Source organism: Octopus bimaculoides, chromosome 3 (genome assembly GCF_046866305.1).
Source record: "Octopus bimaculoides isolate indiv1 chromosome 3, ASM4686630v1, whole genome shotgun sequence".
Taxonomy (NCBI): Eukaryota; Metazoa; Mollusca; class Cephalopoda; order Octopoda; family Octopodidae; genus Octopus; species Octopus bimaculoides.
The window spans coordinates 27,173,778-27,199,128 of NC_142930.1; the positions used below are offsets into that span (position 1 = coordinate 27,173,778).

General features: G+C 37.2%; 1 protein-coding gene across 3 annotated transcripts; it reads left to right on the forward strand.

Annotated features, from left to right (window-relative positions):
- Positions 1 to 1,775: 1,775 nt before the first annotated feature.
- On the forward strand, positions 1,776 to 20,609 carry LOC106868948 (COMM domain-containing protein 10). Of its 3 annotated transcripts, none has more exons than XM_014914422.3 (8): positions 1,776 to 1,816; positions 6,073 to 6,163; positions 10,990 to 11,100; positions 14,464 to 14,535; positions 15,386 to 15,469; positions 16,386 to 16,496; positions 17,419 to 17,478; positions 18,618 to 20,609. In XM_014914422.3, exons 1-8 carry the CDS (start codon positions 1,788 to 1,790, stop codon positions 18,654 to 18,656), a joined length of 597 nt encoding a protein of 198 aa, XP_014769908.1. In that variant the 5' UTR covers positions 1,776 to 1,787; the 3' UTR covers positions 18,657 to 20,609. The 3 variants fall into 3 exon arrangements, with proteins under 3 accessions (XP_014769908.1, XP_089204869.1, XP_052822550.1); XM_052966590.2 differs by lacking the exon at positions 1,776 to 1,816 and adding an exon at positions 2,775 to 3,050; XM_089348743.1 differs by lacking the exon at positions 10,990 to 11,100.
- Positions 20,610 to 25,351: the final 4,742 nt, after the last annotated feature.

A 25,351-nucleotide genomic window follows, 5' to 3' on the forward strand; every position in this document is an offset into this window, starting at 1 on the left:
CTTTTTATTTTTTGGACGTGGCTTTTTTTCTGAATAATTCGATATTATTCGACCTATTTCTGGATAGTTATTTTGCTTTATATTTCTCTTTACTGAATGTATGAGTATGCATGCATTTGTGTGTGTGTAAACGAAATAAGATAGCACGCTAGATAGATAAATAGTACTGTTCATGTATGTATATATGCTTTTCTTTGGGGTTTATTTGATTATTTTTTTATCTTCGCAGAATTTAAAACAGGCACTACAGAGTGGTGAGTCGCTTTTGTTGTAGTTAAAACAGTTCGTGAAAGCCCTGGCGGCATGAGAAGCAGCCTCACAACTTAGCTTAATACCCGCTCCAAGCTGAGTAGGACACTGTCGGATGTTGAAAACAAGTTGTAGAAAACTTGGTAGGCTGGGCAAGTGTAGGTAGTCATCGGTGGGGGGGGGGGGAGTTTGCTTCTCATTCAGTTGATTGAGGGAGGCTGTGGTACATAGGATGTGGGATGATAGAAAGGAGAGGAGGCGAATAGCTCCTTTAATGTCAAAATCACTGAATTGGGCATTAACGGCTTTCTTTAAGTTAGGTGGTCGACCATTGCTCGGGGTTTTGCTGATCACAGACCTGAGATGAACAGTGGTTGGGGTGGATTCGAACAGCTCAAACTGCCTTTTAAGGGAAGATGTCAGGACCCATAATTCACGTTCGTCACGTGGAGAGAGACCAAAAGTAATAGAAACAGTTTCTGCCAATCTGAGGTGTTGTTGGATAACCAGATGTTCTTCAACAGTTTCGAGAGAACACGGGCGAAACAAATCCGAACTCCCTCACGGATCCGATTGATGAGCTCTCACAAGCCCTGGAGGGCGACGGCAAACTATTAAACAGGGATCTGGACTTCAGAGAGCAAAGTTCTGTCCTACTAAATATGTTGCGGCTGAAGTGGCATTGGTTGCATGTCCAGTTTGAGAAACTTTCGGCTTGAACCTTAATAACGCCAACGTAGCTCTTGTAGTAGCTTAGACTGTGTTGTTGGCACTCCGTCGCTTACGTGAAATTAACGTGCAAGTGGCTGAGCACTCCACAGACACGCGTACCCTTAACGTAATTCTCAAGGATATTCAGCGTGACACAGTTTGAATTACAGGCACAACAAAAAGAGGAAGTAAGAGTGAGAGAAAGTTGTGGCGAAAGAGTACAGTAGGGTTCGCCACCATCCCCTACCGGAGCCCCGTAGAGCTTTAGGTGTTTTCACTCAATAAACACTCACAACGCCCGGTCTGGGAATCGAAACCGCGAGTCCGCTGCCCTAACCACTGGGCCATTGCGCTTCCACAGTAGCTTAGACTACACAAGTGGTATTCGATGGTCTTCAAATTGCGACTTGTACGGGTGCAGAGAACACAGCTTGGGGGAGTACTGGCAGCATCAGTGGGGTCGGCATTAGAATTAGAATTCGGACGGGGAGGGAATATTGGTGGGGGAAGATTGGTGCTGGGGGTAGAGAGGGTAGCTGGGTGAACAGCTGAGCATTGTGGTCGATATAATCGACTTAGCCCCTTCTCCGAATTTGCTAGCCTTGAACCAAAATTTGAAACCATTATTTTTATACATTCATCATAAACACGCTGTGCTTTTCCAAATTTACTGCAAAACTATTTACTTTGTACGAAGATTTACGGAGATTGCGGAATAGCGACTAATGAAAATTACTTTCAGTTTCTGATTACAAACTGGAAGAATACGTGGTCAGTTTATTAATCACGTGACCTCGATTCAACAGTCACATGACACTTAATCCAAGATGGCGTTGTTGTTTTCAAGTACACCCAGGTACGTTCGTACATTGTTTATTAATATATGTAGTTATCGGCAAATGTGGCTTTTGTTTTTCTACGTGTAGATATAAATTTCGTAGCATAGTTCAGTTATTAAAATCTATAAATTATAAAAGTCTGGACACACATTCGACTGCTAACCCGTTAATGTAAATTCTACCGGCTTTCGTAAGACTTATTCCATTTCGGCAATTTCTAATGAGGTTGTGTTTACTGGACTTTTAGGAAAATATTCACGCTTAATGAACCTTGGTTTAGCATTACACAAAATGCATTTTTCAGTGGTTTTAGCCTGTTACGAACAGTAGTGGCGAATAGTCTATCTGCACTTTTCTTAATTTATTTATTTTTTAAATGGCATGCTTAAAAACATTTTGACGTTCTCACATCTTTATTATCAATAATTTTTTCTCTGTGTACGTGTATATATATATATATATATATATACATATATATATATATATGTCTGATTGCTTGAATACCGTCATAGATGTTGAGTTGATCTTTATATTTGCTGTTATTGTAAAAAAAGGGGCGTGTATTTTTCGGCTCCGCTTATAAGAAATTATTCGCATCTAACTTTTGATTATTTTTAAATACACATTTAGAGGTTACTAATTATTGTTAATAATGATGTCAATATCGTTTAGCGTTTACAATTTGTATGAATCTGTGCTTTTGCATATAGAGCAGACTAAAAATATTCACTAATAATTCCAGTACTATGTATTTATATAATTATCTTTATTTTACATAGAGTTAAGAGCCAGAAAAGTTTTCAGTTTTAATTTCTTGGTGTTGGAAAAATGCTTGGCTGTTATAGAAACTTTTATCCTCCATCCATTTTCTATAATTCTAAGTGTTTGTACAATGTGATAAATATATATCTTTCTATAATATACACGAACAATTTCAAATTTCGCATGAAGGAAGGGAAGTAACTCTTTTCTGTCATTGTTGTCTTGGCACTGCCCACCTACATACTGGTTTCATTACAGCGCATGACAGACTCGTATTTTTAAACAGTTGGATGGGATGTTCTGGTATTTAGACCTTCCTACATTTGAGAAAATGCACTATTAATGATCGAAATTGGCTCGTAACTTTAATATCTGGAGAATAACGAAAACTACAGTAATTGGAACTTGCAACCTATAAGCAACGAGTCCAACATGTATCCATTTTGCATTTCTTCTTTTTATGTTTTCCTTAGTCTATCCTCTACCAAGGTGCTAATTGATACTCCTTTCGGGGAACTTATTTACTTTCAACTTGTGTGACATTGAAACTCAATCGCTTCTTTTATGCCAATACTCAATCTGAAGCTTTCATATTATCTATCACCAATTGTTACTGAAAAGCTAAATGAAAGTTTATTGCAAATGAATATATATATATATATATATATATATATATATATATATATATATATAATATGCGACAATTATTCGGTAGCCATGATAAAACTCCGAGTTTCTTTTGGCTACTGAATAATTGTCACATATTATTTACAGATAAATTCCTCTATTTACATAATATCGAGGTCTCTTTCTTTTGTTGTCATTTTCTATCAATATATATATATATATATATATATATATATATATATATATATATTTATATATTAGACGGTTTGGAGGTGATGTACAGGTATTATGTATTAGAAAAAATAATAAGGTACTCAGATCTGGATGGTTGTACATTTACAGATTTTTATCAATATGTCACATGTTTTTATAAATCATATATTAGCCCTTGCATCTACTCTAATAGATTCTACAGATGTGACATATTAATAAAAATCTGTAAATGTACAACTATCCAGATCTCAGTACCTTATTATTTTTTCTAATATATATATATATATATATATAAAGATAGGAAGATTGAGAGATTAGTTACAGGATTCATTCGAATCTTGGCACATCAACACATAGGACACCAGGACTAGTTGGGTACCATAATCTTGTGTTAACTGTAAGATAAAACAGCCATTAGGTGTCATTTGTTGGTAGAACATTGCAGGTATGTATGTGTGTGTGTGTGTGTGTATATATATATATATATATATATATATTTGAAGGTTTGGAGGTGATGTACAGAAATTATATAGAAAAAAATTAAGGTACTCAGAAACCTGGATGTTTGTACATTTACAGATTTTTATTAATGTCACATATTAAATGAAGGGCTTTTCACCTAGTCGTGTAGGTTTTAGGGTTATATATATATATAAGAGGTAGACCCAGGAAGACCTGGGGTGGTGAAGAACGTCCTTCGAACATTAGGCCTCACTGAGGCAATGACTTGTGACCGAGATCTTTGGAAATATGCAGTGTGTGAGAAGACTCAGCAAGCCAAGTGAGACCATAATCTGAGGCCTCTGCCAGGGGTGTAGCCAGCCCACTTATGTGTACCTTTCCTTCATTGCACTCCAAACTCTGTTTGCGAAGACCTGTTGAGGCAAATGAAATTGATCTAAATTCGACGACTGGCACCCATGCCAACCTCTCTTTCATTGGACACTAAACTTGTCTTGTGAAGACCTGTTGGGGCAAGTGAAATCAAAATCGTGATTGAACCAAATTCGATGACAGGTACCTGTGCCAGTGGAGCACTAAGAGCACCATCCGAGCGTGATCATAGCCAGAGCAGCTGTCTGGCTTCCATGCCAGTGGCACGTAAATAGCACAATTTGAGTGTAATCGTTACCAGTATCGGCTTACTGGCACGTGAAAAAACATTCGAGTGAGGTCGTTGCCAGTGCCACTGGACTGGCTCCTGTGCAGGTGGCATGTGAAAAACACCACTTTGAATGTGGCCATTGCCAGTACCGCCTGACTGGCCCTCATGCTGGTGGCACATAAAAGCACCCACTACACTCTCGGAGTGTTTGGCGTTAGGAAAGGCATCCAGCTGTAGAAACTCTGCCAGATCAGATTGGAGCCTGGTGCAGCCATCCGGTTCACCAGTTCTCAGTCAAATCGTCCAACCCATGGAAGGCAGATGTTAAACGATGATGATATACACTATAGGTATCAAATCCAATATAAACTGTACATCTGATTCAGCATTGATTCCAGATGTGACATACATATAAAGAACACCACAAATAGGGTTTAAAATTTGAACCCTATTTGTGTTCTTTGATATATATATATGTGTGTGTGAGTGTGATTGTTATCATAGTCTCTTTGTGTCCACTTCTTTTGTTGGCATGATTTGGATGGTTCAACAGGATCTAATAGATTGGAAGAAAATCCCTTGGTCCAGTATTGCAGTTTAGTTTGAATTCTACATTTGGATACTCTTCCTAACACCAACCACTTTACAGAGTGTACTGAATACATTTTTTTGAGGCACCAGCACTGTTAGAGGTTGTTTTACCCTTGATGAGGTTAGAAAATCCTATCCTCTCAAACTCTGCATTGTCTCTGCTTGATTTGCCAACAACATTACAGAGTGTAGCAGGTGCTTCTTTTATGCAACCTATTCTGGTGAAATCATCTTATAACCTACAGTATAAAAGAGCACATTCCACCAAAAGACAGAATTGAGAAGAAATGATGATTTTATATGAGGTGTTAGATGTTACTGTAAGCTGGGGGAAAGGATTTTCTGGTGGATATGGCATCTTTCTGCACAACTTCATTTACTATACTGGTGACTAGGTTGTATCATACCCTGCTAGATATTGTGTGTGTTGGGGCATATGCTGGGTGTACTTACTATCTGATGGGAGGAATGGATTTATTGTGAGGGATGGTAATAGAGAAAATAACAAGATGTAGAGAAGGATGAGATATCAAAGCACATTCTCAAAATACAATGGCATAGCAGGTGAATAGAAGGGAGCATAGTGACAGAAGGCTCAAAGGAAATGAGTGAAGGTTGAAAGACTTGCAGTTCCACCACTTCATATTCAAACATCATAATTTGGAAGAATAGGAAGAGTTGCAGATAGCAAGAGATAATCTCTTCCTTGATTAGATATTGTTGTATGACAGGTATATATGTTTTTCTTACTAGAGTAATTACAAATACAGCAATGAAACACTTGTCAATTCTTCAGTCCTGCCATTGCTTGTCATTGCAAATCATGCCAACCATTGTACTTAGAAGTGGCTCGACTTTGCTTTGAGAGTGAAGTATCTTAGTCACAAACAGTACAATGTTATGTCAGACAGGCATTGTACCTGTTTAGAAAAATTATTTCGAGAACAGGTACTGATTTTTGTTTTCTTTCTTCAGCATCCAGAAAGCAGTGAGTTTCATCAATAACTTGGATCCAAAATTATTTACTCCAATATTGTCCCGTATTTTGCAGAAAATAGACTTGAAGGTGAGTTTAAACAATTTGCTTGTAAACACACACACACACACATATATATATACACATATGTGTGCATGCACACATATATATATGCTTGTTTTTGAAATTTATTTAAATTCTTAATGGAATTCAGGTAAGTTATTTACAGTAACAAGTCGTTTCTGCTTGAGTCAAAAGAATTCCAGGAATTTGTGAATGTATGAGTTAGTATCATCATCATCATCATCCTCGTTTAAAGTCTGCTTTCCATGCTAGTATGCGTTGGACGATTTGACTGAGGACTGGTGAACCGGATGGCTACACCAAGCTCCACTCTGATCTGGCGGAGTTTCTACAGTTGGATGCCCTTCCTAATGCCAACCACTCTGAGAGTGTAGTGGGTGCTTTTACATGCCACTGGCAACGGCCATGCTCAAAATGGTGTTTTTTACGTGCCACCTGCACAGGAGCCAGTCCAGTGGCACTAGCAATGACCTCGCTTTAATGATTTTCTAACGTGCCACCAGCACAAGTGCCAGTAAGGCGACACTGGTAACGATCACACTCAAATTGTGCTATTTACGTGCCACTGGCACGGAAGCCAGACAGCTGTTCTGGCAATGATCATGCTCGGACAGTGCTCCACTGGCACAGGTGCTGGTCATTGAATATGGTTCAATTATGATTTCGATTTTACTTGCCCCAACTGGTCTTCACAAGCAGAGTTTAGTGTCCGATGAAGGAGAGGTTGGCATGGGTGCCTGTTGTCGAATTTGGTTTGATTTCAATTTATTTTGGTTCGATTTCGATTTCAGTTCACTTGCCTCAACAGGTCTTCGCAAGCAGAGTTTAGTGTCCAATGAAATAAAGATATGAATAAGTGAGTTGGTTACATTTCTGGCAGAGGCCACAGATTATGCACTCACTTAGCTTGCCGGGTCTTCTCACGTACTGCATATTTCCAAAGGTCCCGGTCACTAGTCATTGCCTCGGTGAGGCCTAAAGTTCGAAGATTGTGCTTCACCACCTCATCCCAGGTCTTCCTGGGTCTACCTCTTCCACAGGTTCCCTCAACCCCTAGGGTGTAGCACTTCTTCACACAGCTATCCTCATCCATTCTTGCTACATGACCATACCAGCGCAATTGTCTCTCTTGTACACCACAACTGATGCTTCTTAGGTCCAACTTTTCTCTCAAGGTACTTACACTCTGTCAAATATGCACACTGACATTACACATCCATCGGAGCATACTGGCCTCGTTTCTTGTGAGCTTACGCATGTCCTCAGCAGTCATGGTCCATGTTTCACTGCCATGTAGCATGGCGGTTCGTACACATGCATCATACAGTTTGCCTTTTACTCTGAGTGAAAGGCCCTTTGTCACCAGCAGAGGTAAGAGCTCTCTGAACTTTACCCAGGCTATTCTTATTCTAGCAGCTACACTTTCAGCGCACCCTCCCCCGATAACTTGGTCACCTAGATAGCGGAAGCTATCAACCACGTCCAGTTTTTCTCCCTGGAATGAGACAGAAGTTGTTTTCTGCACATTTTCAGTGTTTATTGCTTCTGAGCATCTGCCACGTACAAAAACTATCTTCCCAGTAAGCCTCCCTTTGATATTGCTGCATCTCTTATGTGTCCATAGCTTACACTGGGTACAACTTATGGAGTTTCTACCTACGCCTTTTCTACAGATCGAGCAGGGCCATCTGCCTGAAGGGGTTTGTGTTTTGTCTATCTTCCTACTTATTAATGTGCATATATATATATATATATATATATAGAGAGAGAGAGAGAGAGAGGTGGATATACCTATATATTCATGGTGTGGGTATGTATATCTCTTTTGTGAATTTGTGTATGATTACTCTTCATGTATGTGTGTGTTTGTGTACCACATATACACAAGATTGTGTGTATATATTGATACTAGGAAATTCAAATAGTAGTGCCATAGAGGAGTTATGGGAGAAAGTCACAGGAATAAAATATGGGAAATACTTGACTGGGCATAATGGGCTGCAAGCCTACACAGAATGCTTTTAGGACATCATTTTTGCTGTGGTGGACTGGTCTTCTCGAACACAGCTATTTGTCAGTTATCTCAGTCCTTTAAAATCTCCCCTATGAGACTCAATTTTTTGAGATCCATCTTCATTACTTTGTCCTATGTCTTCCTGGGCAGACCTCTTCCACAAGTCTCATCCACTTTAAGCAACCCACATGTCTTTATGCAGCTGTCTTCATCCATAAGCATCACATGACCAAACCAGCACAGTCTTCTCTCTTGCACATTGCATCTGATTGCCTATTTGCCTGTCTTTTCTTTCAATACCTTATCATTTTGTAGTATATGCACACTGATACTGTGCATTCAGTGATGCATACTAGCTTTATTCCTCTCTAGGTTATGCATGTTCTGTTCACTCATGGCCTATGTCTCACTTCAGTGTAACATTGGTGTTTGTATATAAGCTTCATACAATTTGCCTTCCAGTCTGAGAAAGTGACATTTTGTAGTCAACAGAGGTAATAGCCCTCCAAACTTTCTCCATCCTATTCTTATTCTAATAACTATACTTTCAGAACATCCATGTCTAAAGAGGGTAGATTATTTTTATCATCTGTAGTTAGGAATGTAACAAAATTGTTCCAAGAAACAATGCACTGTAGCATAGAGTGTTATGTGTTCCAGTCAACTGATGTTCTATGCATGGCTAAGTGAGCAGCTTAATAAGGGTCCTACTGTTCATATCTTTATGCAAGTTGTGTACCTTGCATGCAGCTAAGATTCTAAGGACTGAAAGGCATAGGTACTATGGCAGGTTGTTATTAAACATAGCCCCCGTCCTCAACAGACCTGTATTGCATAAAGTAGTGACATAATAACCAATGGGAGTATGTGTAATTCAGAGATCTAATGTCCCACATATATTCTCAACCTAGTTAGTGGAGGATCACACTACAGACATACTGCCCGTACAGAGTAGGATGGTACTTGACCTACCTGTATTCAGTCCTTCTAACTACTATTCTTTTAGTACTAGCAGTCAACATTCCCTCCCTCTCTCCATCTCAATCACTGTTTATCCCATCCTTCTTTTGTCTTCATCTAGTCATCCTAATTTTCTTTTGTTGCCACTCTATTTTATACTCACCCTCCAGATCATTTTGTATTGAGGGACTGGCCACAGTATAAAGTGATGTGAGCTTTTTCATACTACTTCATGAAGTAAGGTGGTGCTGTCATTAAATGCACTCAAATAGTTAGCAATTGAGCATAAACAACATAGAGTCAAGAGGACTCTTTTGTCTCATTAAGGATGTGATGACCTGTGTAGCACTGGTCCCATTAAAAAATGCACCAGTACTCGTTGTAAAATTATGTGTGATTAGATAGTGTCCAGCCATAAGATCTAAGTCCGATATTAAATGTAGAATGAGAAGTGGTCCTCCAATCCATTTAAGAAGGCACTGACTTTGACATGAACCATGTCAATGCACTCAACCCATTCCAGCATGGAAAGTAGACATAAAATGATGATTGCATCATTTTATGTCTACTTTCTATCTTTCAAGATAATCGCGATGGGTAACATTTAAAAAAAAATTTTCCTCAATGTGATTAACTTCTAGTTTCTACATTGTTCTCACTATTCCATCCACTTTTATGTTTTCTCATTGTTTTAGAGAAAAGGTCAAAGCTAACCATGTTGATCGTTGAACATGTGAGTTCAAATCCCCACAGTGTCTACTTGCCCTTTCATCCTTAAAGGTAAAGTACTAGTCAATTTTAAGGCTGTTTATTATACTCCTTTCCTAAATGTACAGCCTTATGTCATCATTGTTTTGACATCCACTTTCTCATGCTTGCATGGCTCAGATGGAATTTGTTGAGACAGATTTTCTATAGCTGATGTTCTTTCTGTAGCCAACGCTTACCTGTTTCCAAGCAGGGCAATATTTACCCATCCTCAGACATGTTTTTGTTGGAGAATGGAAGTGAATGACATCACTTGTATGACAATGATACATGTTTACAACCATCATGTGATATCAACACAAGTGTACATACACAGACACTCACATGCATGTACATACACACACACACACATACACACCATCACCATCCTCATCATTACCATTGAACATCTGTTTGCCTTACTGGTATGGGTTGGATGGTTTGACAGAAGCTGGCAACCCAGAGGACTGCACCAAGCTCTACTGTCTGTGTTGGTATAGTTTTTACTGTTGGATGCTCTTCCTAAAGCCAACTACCATAGAGTGAGTGTTCCAAGTGCTTTTTATGTCTACCAATTTCATTTACAAGGCTTTGCTTGATCCATGACTACAGTAGAAAACATCTAAGATGCCATGCAGTGAGACTGAACCTGAAACCATATTGTTGGGCAGCATACTTCTTAACCACACAACCACTCCTGCACCTTATATGCATGTGTATATAAACAGGTTTCTTTCAGTTTCTATCTAATAAATCATTCACAAGGCTTTACTTACTCTAGGGCTATAGTAGAAGATGCTTGCCCAAGGTACCATGCAGTGGAACTGAAACTGAAGCGTCATTGTTGGTAAGCAAGCTATTTAACCACACAGCCATACCTGTCAGTGTTAGAAAAAAGATTGGATGAATCATTAGAACCTTGGTTAAAATATTTAGCAGTATGTAGTTGCAGCCCTTAAATGTTTAGTGTTCAACAATGTTTTTTATCCTATGGAGCCAGTAAAATATAGTACCAGTCAAGTTCTACGATCAATGTAATTGACTGACCCAGCTTCTCCAAAATTATTGTTCTTGTGTCTAAATTAGAAACAATTATTATTTTAATTTCTAGGATGAGAGATCCTTTACAGAAGAAGAAGAGAGCAAGCTGGAACAGACATTAGATCTACCTGCTGCTGACTTGGAGCTAATGATACAGTCTCTTGAGTTCTTTTTGCAACAGGTCAGTCAATAAATTTATAATTCTTGTTCAGTTAAGTTCAACTGGAATAATATAGTTTGGCTATGATTATATTTGTGGACATTTTATTTCCGTCTATTTTATCCAGTGTGTTTTGTGTTATTTTTAAATGACTTTAGCGATATTTGGCTTCTATTTTTAGCAGGGTGAGTGACTACATAGAAGCTACTTCTATACATCATTATGGCTGAGATAGAAACATTTATATTTACAGATACCACCATCCTTACCATTTAACATTTGTCTTCCATGGGTTGGGCAGTTCAACTGAATCTGGTGAGCCAAAGGACAGTGTGAAGCTCCAATGTTTGTTTCGATAGGGTTTGAATAGCTCGATGCCTTTCCTAATACCAACCATTTTACAGCCTGTACTGGGCATATTTTCTTTTTGTGGCACTGGTCCTAGAAAGGGCACCAAGAAACTTTCAAGACAAAGTCTTTTGACTGAGTGGGTGTGTAGTTTTGAGGGAAGTAGCTTTATGCCTAGTGCTGAGTGGCTAAAGTATGATAGAATGACCACATATAAGTGTCTCGTTGTAGAAGAAATACTTCGCTACCCAAGATAGAAAAAAAGAAAAAATGGTAATGATGGTGTCAAGATGTAACCTCAACGTACAAGAAGGTGAATATAAGTGAAAATAGGGACAGAGTATCAGGAAGGGAGGGTGGATAAGTTCTCGAAAATGTGGAAGGACAGTGATAAGACGGTTTGTGATGGAAATAGATGTGAATGCAGTGAGTGAAGAGAAGGTATGGAGGCATGGTTAAAGGTGGATACCAGAAAGTAGGAGTCAACCAGAGTGGAGGAGCTCATCAGTAGCCTTATGGAAGGAAAGTGATGGGGAGGAGCAGTATAATAAAACCACAAACAGAGAACGTCGTTGGCATTCCGTCGCTTACAACGTCGAGGGTTCCAGTTGATCCGATCAACGGAACAGCCTGCTCATGAAATTAACATGCAAGTGGCTGAGCACTCCACAGACACATGTACCCTTAACTTTGTTCTCGGGGATATTCAGCATGACTGACACAGAGTGTGACAAGGCTGGCCCCTTTGAATTACAGGTACAACAGAAACAGGAAGTAAAAGTGAGAGAATGTTGTAGTGGAAGAGTACAGCAGGGTTCGCCACCATCCCCTGCCAGAGCCTCGTGGAGCTTTAGGTGTTTTCGCTCAATAAACACTCACAACACCCGGTCTGAGAATCGAAACCGCAATCCTATGACCGCGAGTCCGCTGCCCTAACCACTGGGCCATTGCGCCTCCACAACAACAACAAACAGAGAAAGATGTGGAATATTAAAATGATGTGAAGTGTAAGGACAAAGAGAGAGAGATGCACAGAGATGGAGGTTAGTGGTATCATCATCATCGTTTAACGTCTGCTTTCCATGCTAGCATGGATGTAGAAGTGGATATAGTGAATGACAAAAGGTGGGAAGTGGGCATCAATGGTAGATATGACTGGGTGTTCAGTGGCAGATAAAGTGCTATGTGTGATATTGAGAATGTGAGATGAGTGCCTGAAGGAAGTGGTTACAAGGCGAGAGCTAACTGATAATACAAAAGGGGGATGAAATATGTGCAGTTCTGATCTCATATAATTACAGCTGCTAAATTAATAGTGCCCTAGTTAAAAAAGTGATAGCAGGATGGGTGAGACTTTACACCAGCCACAGTAGTCCTTAGTAGATTGTCTTGTAGGAACTTGAAATTGTCTTCTATACTGTACTTCTTTATTTTTACCAAATTTCAACTAGAATATCTCTAAATTTCTGACTTTTTGCAAGGTCTGTTTTCCTATCTTTCTTTTCCAGGTAGGTTTGTTTCTCTGAGACATTATAGTTTTAAGTTTGATGTCACTTACCATTGACTTAGATTGTATACTCTTCTCATGGGAAAGACATTGCACTTACAAGCATCTGTCTAGCCTGTATTTTCTTGAGAATTTAGTCAATTTGGCTTGTTTGCCCAACAGATTGATAAGTAATCTGGCAGCTTGTTGGTTTCCTGAAGTTAGTGTTGCAGATCATCAAGCTGTTGCATCACAGAACTCCAGCAGCTTTGTTTCATCCTCATTTGTAACACCAAAGCAATAACTTCCCATCATCTTTGGAATCCATCGGGATGCTGGCCAACATGTTACATGAAGTTAGTAGTCACAATAATAAAGTCACTCTTATTCGTCATTGCGATGATTTGTAGAAGGACCTTATGTTCATCTGCCATCCCTGATTATGGAACATTGGTGGAGATAAGTGTCAGTGTTGATTTCTCTAAGACAAGCCTAAGCCTAACTATCACATCATACTTTGACTACCTTGATTACTTTATCTGCCCACATCTCTCCCAAAAAGCATGCACACACCACCCACCCCATTACTACTGTGCCGACCTTAAAGAATTTGTTCATGGACAAAGCAGTGAGAAAGGATCTACAAGTGTTGGGACTCACAGGGGACTGAGACTTCTGCGGTTTTGCTGTGCTTGAAAAGATACATCAAGCTAAGTAAAAGTGTGGTTGCCTTTGCATACAGGCTTTTCCCTTGCAACCTCCTCCAGCTGAGCATTCCTAATCTTGTGGGCTTGTAAATGCTGGTGCCACATAAAAAGCACCCATATTGGTGCTGCGTAAAAGCACCCAGTACACTATGCAAATTGGTTGGTGTTAATAAGAGTATCCAGCCTAGAAACCGTACCAAAACAGACATGGGGCCTGAACAGCCCTTCATCTGGCCAGCTTCTGTCAAACTGTCCAGCCCATGCCAGCTTGGAAAACAAATGTTAAATGGTGATGATGTTCCTTGTTCACAAAGAATCTAGCTGATGCCTCATGGACACAGCACATGTCTACATGCTTCTGTTCTAGCATTTCTATAATCTCACTGGTTCTACTTTTAATTGAGCTGACATTGACTGTGGTGGCTCTAAAGCTGTAAACTTAAAGGAAAACTGAGGGGATAGTTAGGGGACAGTTGCTAGCACCTGTAAAGAAGATTGCAAATACTTACCACCTGGTGAAGGGCTTCTTTACAGTGAAATTAATCAAGCAATGGATTATAATTTCCTCAATATTATGAACCATCTACGATAAGCAACCACAAGAATAAGGGGAGAACTTGGATTGTATTTTTATCTTTGTTTTGAGAGAGGGGTTCTCGTTAGCTGAAAAAGAGAAGAGAGTACATAACAAGTAGTGTGAAAGAAAAATGGTAATATTGTGTCTGCATATCCCTTGCTCATGTCATATTTAATATCTCTATATGTAAGCATTATGTGTATATACATATAGATACACATAAATATATGTTACATATTATCAATGGTGTTTGATATTTATTGCAGGCTGCTTACCATTCAGCTAAACCAGCTGTGTTGAAACAGCAACTTGAGCAACTGGAGATCAACGAAGATAAGGTAAGTTGCCTTTTCTTTCCAGAATTATTTTTTCTTTGACTGGTTTCAGTTATTAGACTATGGCAATACTAGAATTAACACCACCAAGGGTGTTAATCAAATATATTTGTCTTATGGCTGTTTGGTACTTATTTCTCTTCATATGGGAAATTAAATCCAAAGTCAACAGTGATCTAATGACTGAAACAAGTAAAATATATATTTATGTGTGTGTTTGTGTGTGTGTGCATGCGTACATGTCACAATATCTATTAGAGGTAGGGAAAGAAGGGGAGGAATCAAAATATACATCACAATGTATTTTTAGAAGAAGGGAAGGAGAAAAAGCAGTTGTTGAGAGAAATGCAGTGTGTGTGAGAGAGAGAGAAAGAGAGGGAGAGAAAGTGTGTGTGTGTGCGCGCACAAAAGATAAATAGACAGGTGATGTTGTCACCATAGTAACTAATAAGTTTTGATTAAAAACAGGAGTTTTAAGTGCAAGTCTGTCAACACAGCACAGCTTCAAAGAGCAAAAGACTTTCATTATATAACTACATAAATTATTTGTTTGGTTGTTTGTGTGTCTGTGTATTTCTATATGTTTTCAGCATAGAGACAATGCAACCCATATTTTAAAAAGACTTTCACTATAATGACAGGTTGTTGTTTTTGAGAGAGAAATATAGTGAGAGAGAGAGAATGTGTGTGTAAAAGATTGGCAGAAACTAACAAGACATACACTATATAACCGTTTTTCTATTAAAAGAAAGTGCATGCATGAGTAACAATTTTTTTTTTCTGATAGTGTAGCAATGGGTAAAGACCTTATATACATAATAAAATTTTGTATATATGTGCATTTTGGTTTCAGATACAGGCGATTGTTGAGGCATGGTCAACGCATGCCAAGGAAATACTTCAGAAGTTAAGACAAAGAACACTGGTACCAGATCAGGTATGCATTTGAGGTCATACTATTTGACACTTGTATCATTAATGTTATTATCTTTGTTGTTGTTATTCTACCTCTATCGCCATTTAACATGGATGTTAAACGGTGATAATGATGATTTAGGGTATTTGTGTTTATCTCATTCCTAAGACCCTATTGTTCTTATGATTTTTCTTTTCAACTTTCACTGGGTCAGTACCTTAAGAATTTCCTTCCTTTATTTTTTTGAGGTGCAAGATCTAATCCATTGTTCAGCTTAAGACATCACCACTAGCCTTAGTCTTTAATGAAGTGTGATCTGTTGCAAGTATTCAGACCAAGATTCTAGCCTGAGTATAATATGTGATTTTAATGGAATGCTCTTTAAACATCCTCTTTTGCTGAGTACTCCTGTTTGTTAAAAGGTACATGATGAGGAAGTGACTTTCTGACATAGGCTTGCCACCAGATCTTGTAGAAATACTGCTTCATGAATAACATTATAAGATGTTGCCATATTTCCTTGTAGATAATCCTGTTTTTTTCCCTCTAATTTGAGACTGATGTCTCAGATAGTACAATATGTTGAGAGGCTGCCAACTTCTAGAGATTTCAAAGTTATGGTTAGCAGCAACCCATAAACTGTAATATATATTTCCCCTTTCCTATATCACAGTCTCTTAGATTTTGCTTACATCATGAGTCTGTCCCACTTTCTTTGACTAAACTATGTAAAAAGGATATTAAATCAGTTCATTCAAGTAACTGATTCCTATTAGTCTTTCAGCTTTTTCATTGTCATCATGTAAACAATTGGTAAATTCATTTTCAGTCTAGACTAAACAGACTCGTAAAAATTACATATCAAGTTTGAAGAAATTTCTTTTATATTATTAAAATATTTCTTTATTTTATTTCATTCTGTGGTTCAATTTGCTAGTTGAATGCCATCAACTGGCGGCTCAACTTGGAGATGGCCAATGGTAGTCGATCAAAAATGAAACAACCTAATGCAATGTTTGAACTGAAGATAAACCGAGAAGGCAAACAGGTATCATTATTTGTATCGTTATTATAATTTTCATCATCATTATGTCTCTTTTACTGCTTTTAGCATTAATTTTCAAGCATAAACAACACAATATCTTTCCACAAACCCTGATCTTTTGTCCATGTTTGTGTGGACTAATTTTCTTCAGGCTAGTCTATCATTATCTCTTCACAAAACTTTCTTAGATATTGTTATATCTTAAACACTCTTCTGTTTGTCTCAACACCTATTTGGTTTATAAGATCAATACTGAGCAATCCATCTTAATTCATTCCATCCTAATCCAATTTGTCCTTGTATGAAATATTGTTATATTTGGGCAGTCACACCAGCTTGTCACTTGGATCTCCTTGACCAGGTTCAAAAGTGAGTCTAATTTGCTTTGTCTTTCTTGCTTCAACTCTGTAATCCTTGTCTCAGCAATGTGACACCACCAGCCTTAGTCTTTTTTTTTTTTTGTTATTACCACAGGAAATGTTCTGATAAACTTCCTCAGTTCCAGATCACTTTGTGCCATTTTGCCTGACTCAGAACTCAACATCTTCATCCAAACTGAGCTGCTTCTAACACACAATTTGAATATATATATATATATATATATATATATATATATATATATATATATATATATATATATATATATATATATATATATATATATAAAATCCTATTATTGATTATACATTTTGACATGAATTTGCTATCCTGGAAAATCTCTGGATAATTATCATGGTAAAAGACAGCTACTTATCTGAAAAATCCCCATTGAGCTCTAAGGATATACAGAATATATGATTATATCTTACTATCTGATGAATATTCAGAGATTTTTTTCTGGTTTTGAAACTTTGTTACAATATATAATCACAAAAAGCTTCATATCATTCTGATTATAACTTGTCATTTCCACTCTCTTTTTCAGAATGCTGAAAAACTACAATTAGAATTTTCACACCAGGAACTGTATACTTTCTATAACCAGGTATGTTAATAGATCTTTTTTTCCCCATTGAAATAAATGTATGGTGTATACTTTGGAATTAGTTTTGTACCCTATGGACAGCTTTTACAAATCTGTACCCTGTTGTAAGAGCATTAATGGTATTATTAGAGCGGTGAGCTAACAGAACCATTAGAGCATTAACTCAACTGTTATTTAGTATGTAGATAACATCTCCATGTGCAAGGTGCATTGCAGAAGTTTTGAGACTTCTTCATGCAAGACATTTATTTCAAAGAAGTACAAGATTCTCTTCTTTGAAGTACGATTCTCTGACTTCAATGCACTTGTAGCATTCCAGTCACTTTAACAAGGTTCCATGAAGGTGTCCAGGACCCTTGTCACAGCTTCTTTCATCATCTCCTTCAGCTTGGGGAAGAATGAAAAGTCACAGGGAGTAGATTGTGGACTGTAGGGAGATGAGGAACAGTTTTGAAGTCCAGCTTTGTGAAGTAGTTGGTTACCAAGATGGAATTGTGAATTGGTGCATTGTTCTGGTACAAGTGCTCTAGCCTTTAGTGATGAAATCTCTCCCTAAACTCCTCAAAAGCTCTACAAAGTAGTATTTATTGACTGTCTTGCCAAAGGGAACTCAGTGGATGTAGATGATGCACTTGCTGTCAAAAAATGAATAAATAAAAGGATTATCTTGAGATTTCCTGTGGACTTGCTTTACCTGTTTGCTTATGCCAGCAAAACACAGTTGCTTGGTTCATTCAAGTGAATCCATAATCGCTCTGAAACATTTCATAAGTTTCTGTAGTGTTTTTACCCAGTTTAACAATTAAGCTTTATTGCATAGCAAGCTTCCAAATTGCCATCATGTCCTGACTACATTCTGCAAACTAGTCAGCTGTGACAAGCAGTATGTAGTAGGTTGTGTTCAAAGTGCTGTTACACCCATCTCCTTCAATTTAGAATAATGAAAGTTGGCAGGTCAGCATGTGAAATTAGGTGTCCTGTGACGAAGAGAACAATGAAATTCTTGCAAGAGATATGACTTCCTCACTCTCCAACAAGAAGTTTGATATCTCATCCATAGTTATTTTCCCTATAAACCAAGTTTATCAAATGTTAATATTGATTTATTAATTTCTGTTTTCCATTTTGTTATTTTTCAGCTTGAAACCATACAGAAGCAGTTAGATAACCTTGATTGATTGACATTCCAGCACAAAATATTTATAACCCATTGAAGGCAGTTAAACCAAATTGCCAGACAGAATGAGGGGTTCTTTGTTAATTTGTTTTTCTCTTTTGATGTGAGAAAATTGCCTTCAGTCTGAGGTAAAGCATGAAAGAGAAAATACTGTCTTTAAAAGAAAATGTCAGCTCATTTCACATACATATTTATCCTTACTGTATACAAGAATTAAGTATTAATAGCAAACCACGATGCACTAAAAACACCACCCAGTCTAGTTGTAAATTCTGTTGTCTGAGTTACATGTTTTAAAGACTACAGCTGCAGACAGCTTCTGTAGGCAGTTACTACCAACTAATCTTTTCTGCTGTAAAGTTAAATATCATAGATTCACACAGATGTTTTAGACTACATCCAAGCAGAACAAATCACCCAGCTGATACACAAACCTGTACTCATTAGCAGACTACTCAACATTTGCATACCATCAAGCTGTCTTCCATCTGTCTGCTGTTCCTTACTTTTGCTAATCAATACCACTAAGTCTACTCAGTGTGTCTGTTTCCATCCCTTGCATCTATGAGAGTTGTCTTCTCTCTCAGACTTGATGCTATATGGTTTACCTTAATTTCCAAAACTTCATATCTCTTGAAGGGCCTTGTTTATCCAGTCTTTTTCCCCCACCCATTCTGTCTACCAATTGTTCTGAAATAATCCAGAGTGTTTCAGACAGTGCACCTGGTTATCCCTATCTAGTGTTTCAGAATGTTATGTTTGCTACCCACCTCAGACACCTTTTCTCTATATTAATATTTTATTTCCAGTGACAGAAGTTCTTGGTAAACTACATGATTGGTAGGTGGATATATATTCATGCATTTGGGTGAGAGTTTTCAGTAGGTTACTTTAGCTGGTAATAGCTCTTATACTGCTCACTTGAGAAAGTGCACATGGGTGAATGTGTTTGTAAAAAAACAAAATCAGCTAACTTTAGTATTATAGCTAGTGGTACTGGATTCAACATATCTAGGTATACTGGTAACATATAGAGCTATTAAACTACCATCTGTATAATATTAACTGTGTGTAATTTCCATGCAAAGAAGAATGTGCTGGATTCTTAACACACTGTTCTTAAGAAACTGTATAAAACTTTAAAGACCTCGTATTATCATTAGCAAACATTGAAGCAACAGGGAAACCTTAGATCAGTTGTTCTTGACCAGGATCCATATAGCTCCTGGAGGTCCATATAAGGTTTTGTTGTTAAAATTTATGTGCAATACATTGGTTATTCTTCTACAACACACAATATATTTTAACAATTTTTTTCATATAGTTCCTAATAGTATTTAATGATCAAAATATAATACAATTTTTTAAATACTGAATGTCTAGGAGGATCCATCCGAGTAAAATAGCAATCAAAAATAGTTGACAAACACTGCTCTAGATCATCACTCAACATGATAGAAATAGGAACCAAGTTTTCTTTAAGTCATACCTTACGTTTTATAAGAAAAAAAACCCAAATAAGAATATGATTATTTTGGAAAATGTAATATTAGACTCTTGAATACTGAAAAAAAATGTTTTAAATGCAAGATTGGTTGGTCAAGGTAGAAATGCTTTTGATTGTAGGTTTGCAAAATCAGAGTCTCTGGTTTGTTTAAAAAAAAAAGACACCAGAGCTAATGTGCATGCACGAGCACATGCACACACACATACATCTGTAGCAGCGTCTGTAGTTGGTGGTAAGTTCTATACTGCAACACTAATTTCTTAGAAAACCAAGTTTCCAGACCAAATTTTGACTCCTATTTGGGGCCACTTTACTGATGCATCTTAACAAATGCTTTTAAAACAAATCAGGAATGTTTGCTATTTCCTGTCTACTACAAATGTATAAACCAATAAGATTCCTAAATATGTATATACATATTATTTTTATAATAAATTTCGGCAAAAAGTTGTATCTTGTTCTTTTTCTCAATATTTTTGCCTCTATTTTACATATCACTTACAATGTTCTGTTGGATTCACGCTTCCAAATTTACCAATTCATCTTTTTTATGGCTCAGTCAGTAATGGCATCATTTGATGTCTGTTTTCGATACAACCTTGGGTTGGATGGTTTCACAGGATTCAATAAGTCACAAGGCTGCATTGAGTTCCATTGTAAGCTTTGTCATAGTTGCTGTGGCTGGATGCCCTATTTAATGTCAACTTTACAGTAACTTTCAAGACAGGTAAAGAACAAAAAAAATTCAGAAGCCCCTTCAATTAAGTGGGTGACTATTTAAGAAGGGATGGAGGTGGATAGAGAGACAAATGCGGGTGTCTTGTTATAGGGAATGAGTGTGAGTGTCTTGCTCTAGGGAAGATACATGGCTGCCTCATATAAGGGTGAGTGAGAATAGCTGAGAAGAAAAGAAAGTGATAGGATACCAGAGCAAACTCAAGGAGTGAGTGTAGTTATAGTTAGTACAGAGCTGTGGCAGATATATAAGAGGAGTTGAGGGAAGGGAGAGATGAATGAAGACACAGGAAGAAGGTGATTGGTGGGGAAATGGGAAGATGACTGGTAACAGATGGGAGTAAAAAATTGAGGATGTAATATGTGCCTAGGAGGGAAGGCTGTTAAGGAGATGAAATGTTGGGAATGCATGAGAGAGCTGAATTGGTGTAAGTACAGGATCCGGCACGTACAAACATAGACAAAATGTTTTCAAGATCATTTTTACTGTGATGGACAAAGCAAATCAATCAATCTCTCTCTATATATATGTATATATATATTATCATCATCATCATTTAACGTCCGCTTTCCATGCTAGCATGGGTTGGACGATTTGACTGAGTACTGGTGAACCGGATGGCTACACCAGGCTCCAATATGATTTGGCAGAGTTTCTACGGCTGGATGCCCTTCTTAACGCTAACCACTCCAAGAGTGTGTGTATATACATATATATGAAATCTGAAGGACTGCTGCAATAGGTGTATGAATCTGTGATGAGAATATGTTGAATAAAATCATAATTAACTGATCCTTCTCTATTTTTTCTTTCACCCAAAGCTAAGAACTTTTCAGCAACCCATTGTATGTACGTACATATATATATAAGGTTCATCGCACTGCGTAGCAGTTGGGCAAGTGTGTTCTAGTATATCAGTTAGTCAAATTCACACAAAGCAACGGGAGGATGAGGAGAGGACTTTGGAAAATTCACAAGATCCGAGCTTTTTCCTCATAACTTTTATGAAAATGGTTTTTTTTCAATGAAATTTTATATAAATACCTTTGAAACGGTATACATTACGACCATAAAGTAATTTGTGGGGAAAATCTTTCCCTACCCCATATTAATTTTAAGAAATGATTTTAGCAATTTCTGAAGTTTAATCGGACTTTTTATTTGCTGCCAATTTAAACTGCGCTTGCGTGGTGGATTTGAAAAATTATAATATATAAGGATGAGACACGTGTTATTTGGGCTCTAATTTATAAGTAAATGTTTTGGTGTGTCTGCTGATGAGAACTTTACCTTGCAAATTATTTTATTTGCTAATTAAAGTTCGAAACCTGAGGTCCGGCTGTAAAACATGCTAAATGTTTTTATTTTTCATTCCCTTCGAAATTGCTCTTAACTGTGGTTTGGACTTTTTGACTATTCTTTCTAGTATGTTAGGCAACCTGTTAAGGCTTGCCTCTTTGTGTATAAATGTACACTAATTATATATATATATATATATATATATATATACAGTTATGAGGGAAAACATTGGATCTTGCGAATTTTACGAAGTCCACTTCCCACTCTTTGGAAAAGATTTTTCCTACAAATTACTTTATAATCGTAATTTATGCAGTTTGAAATGTATTTCTATAAAATTTCATTGAAAAAATTCCATTTTCCTAAAAGTTATGAGGGAAAAACTCAGTTTTTGTGAATTTTCTGAAGGCCTTTATAATCGTAATGTATGCCGTATGACTAGTATTTTTATAAAATTTCATTGAAAAAACCCAATTTTCCTAAAAGTTATAAGTACCAGTCAAATATTCAGGTCGATGTTATCGACTTAGATTTGCTGGTCATGTCAAAACTTAGATTATTAATCTAAAACGTGGTTGGTGCACACAATAGGTATTGTATATAGTTTCATATTAAATCCTAATACTCTTTACCTAAGAATTAAAATAAATATAATTACAGAATGAATAATAACGCAGAAAGTATCCGATTTTAAGAAATAGCTGTATATATTTGAAATCCATGGGAAAAACCCTACCGAGTAGAATTGTTAACGTGGAAAAGCTTTTCATACAAGAGTTATTAAAAAAAAACTTGATCAAAGGGACCTAACTCTTAGTCAAGGGAGAGAAATCTTATTAAACGGTTGCTAAGTTTTGATATTTAAGGTATCTGAAGTATTTTTATGAGAAAAGAAATTCACCAAATTAGACAAATTTTTACATTGTCGTATTTTATATTTTCTCATAAAGAATGGGAAAAAAATCATTACATTTGAAATAGTTATACATTTCGGTGCAAAATCTACTTTGCCACTTTAGAATTCTTCATAGAAAAAGTTAGTGAAATATGTGTTTTTTCCATAATTGCAGCAGACATAAACTGTTAAAATTATTAATTGGATGGAATTTCATTATAAAACTATGTAAATCCTCGAAGAAAGAACAAAAACAGAATGTTTGCAGTTACGGATCGCTGGCAGCTACTTCCATATAACCTCTTACAAGAATGGCGAGATATAATCCTGGCAGTCTTCATCATCATCATCATCGTTTAACGTCCGCTTTCCATGCTAGCATGGGTTGGACGATTTGACTGAGGACTGGTGAAACCGGATGGCAACACCAGGCTTCAATCTAATTTGGCAGAGTTTCTACAGCTGGATGCCCTTCCTAACGCCAACCACTCAGAGAGTGTAGTGGGTGCTTTTACGTGTCACCCACACGAAAACGGCCACGCTCGAAATGGTGTCTTATGCCATCTTAATTTAACTTAACTAACCATTGAATGTAATATTTTTAACTTATTTCTGAAATTAAGAGAAAGTTGATCACCTTTATACAATCAAAATCTTAGGAACGTAAATTTGACTTTGTTTTATTCGACTGTGGACATAACCTTTGAAGTGAACATTGCTTGTCTTGCCACATATTTTTTAATTAGCATTTCGACGCTCTCTGCATTAATTAAGGTAGCACTAAAGTAACTATAGATTTCCTTAAAAGAGAATCAAGGCATGATATACATCAAAAGAAATATTTTGAATATTTTGATATATATATATATATATATATATATAGACTAAGAAAATTGTTATGCGCCGTTAGAATTCTAAGGGAGATAATTCTATTTTCAAGTGGAACTTAAGCCGTTTCTACCATAACTGTCTCGATATTATATGAAATATATTTAAATTAGTAAATATCTTAGAGGAACAGATACCCTCTCGAGTGTCTGGAGTAGGAATTGTGTTTCGTTTTTTTTCTAGTTTTCTTTATTCTCATCATTTAATACTTTAGATTGCTTTACCGTGTTCGCTGAATAACCTATTTCAATACTGCTGGAAGTAACAATAAGATGCATTTTGGGAAAAGTTTAGATTCATTACAATTCACTTCTCGCAGAGTATTTCATTTTGCAAACTGAATTACACCAATTTAGTTGTAAGTGTTACGTATGCAAAAAATACTAAACCTATCCTGATTTAGAATTGAATTAGAAGACAAGACATCCAAATACTTGAAGACCTTGATCCAACAACTCCTCTGAAATACAGAACTGTAAAAACATGGGGAAAATATATGAGATCAGCATTTAATGTCCTCCTTTCATGTTGGTAGGGTTGGATGGTTTGAAAGGAGCTTGCAAGTCAGAAGACTGCACCATGTTCTACTGTCTGCTTTGATTGGATCTCATGTTATAGCATTCCGTCACCTTAAAAAAGGAAGGACACATTAAACATTCTTCTGAATGAGAGAGATTTGACCCAGACACTTACAACAGAGTGAATTTCAACTGAAGGTTTTCTTGTATTAGGTGGTGGTGTTCAATGGGGCAACAGATTAAGTGTACTACCCAAGAAAGCCAAAGTTGGATTTGAACTACTATTGAAAAAGATCCACCAGAACAAATACTTCAAAGTATCCTATATAATGCTTGAAAGATTTAGCCAGTTCACCAACTAAACTGGTGCTTTATATGTTCTTTTCTACTCTAGGCACAAGACCCTAAATTTTTGGTGAGGGGGCCAGTTGATTAGATCAACCCCAGTATGCAATTGGTACTTAATTTATCGACCCCGAAAGGATGAAAGGCAAAGTTGACCTTGGTGGAATTTGATCTCAGAACAAAAAGACAGACGAAATACCTATTTCTTTACTAACAACAAGGGGCTACACACAGAGGGGACAAACACGGACAGACAAACGGATTAAGTCGATTATATCGACCCCAGTGCGTAACTGGTACTTATTTAATCGACCCCGAAAGGATGAAAGGCAAAGTCGACCTAGGCGGAATTTGAACTCAGAACGCAGTGGCAGACGAAATACCGTTAAGCATTTCGCCCGGCGTGCTACCATTTCTGCCAGCTCGCCGCCTTCGATGCTTTATATATTGAACATGGAAAGATAAAAGGCAGTTTGAGGAAAGTGAAGTTTGTTCTCTGTAGAGCAAT

Bases quoted from the DNA above. Each gene is read 5' to 3' on its own strand.
- LOC106868948 (XM_014914422.3), top strand. From the start codon at position 1,788: ATGGCGTTGTTGTTTTCAAGTACACCCAG. The intron at 11,101-14,463 runs GTCAGTCAATAA...TATTTATTGCAG, and splicing joins TTGAGTTCTTTTTGCAACAG to GCTGCTTACCATTCAGCTAA. The intron at 17,479-18,617 runs GTATGTTAATAG...GTTATTTTTCAG, and splicing joins TGTATACTTTCTATAACCAG to CTTGAAACCATACAGAAGCA.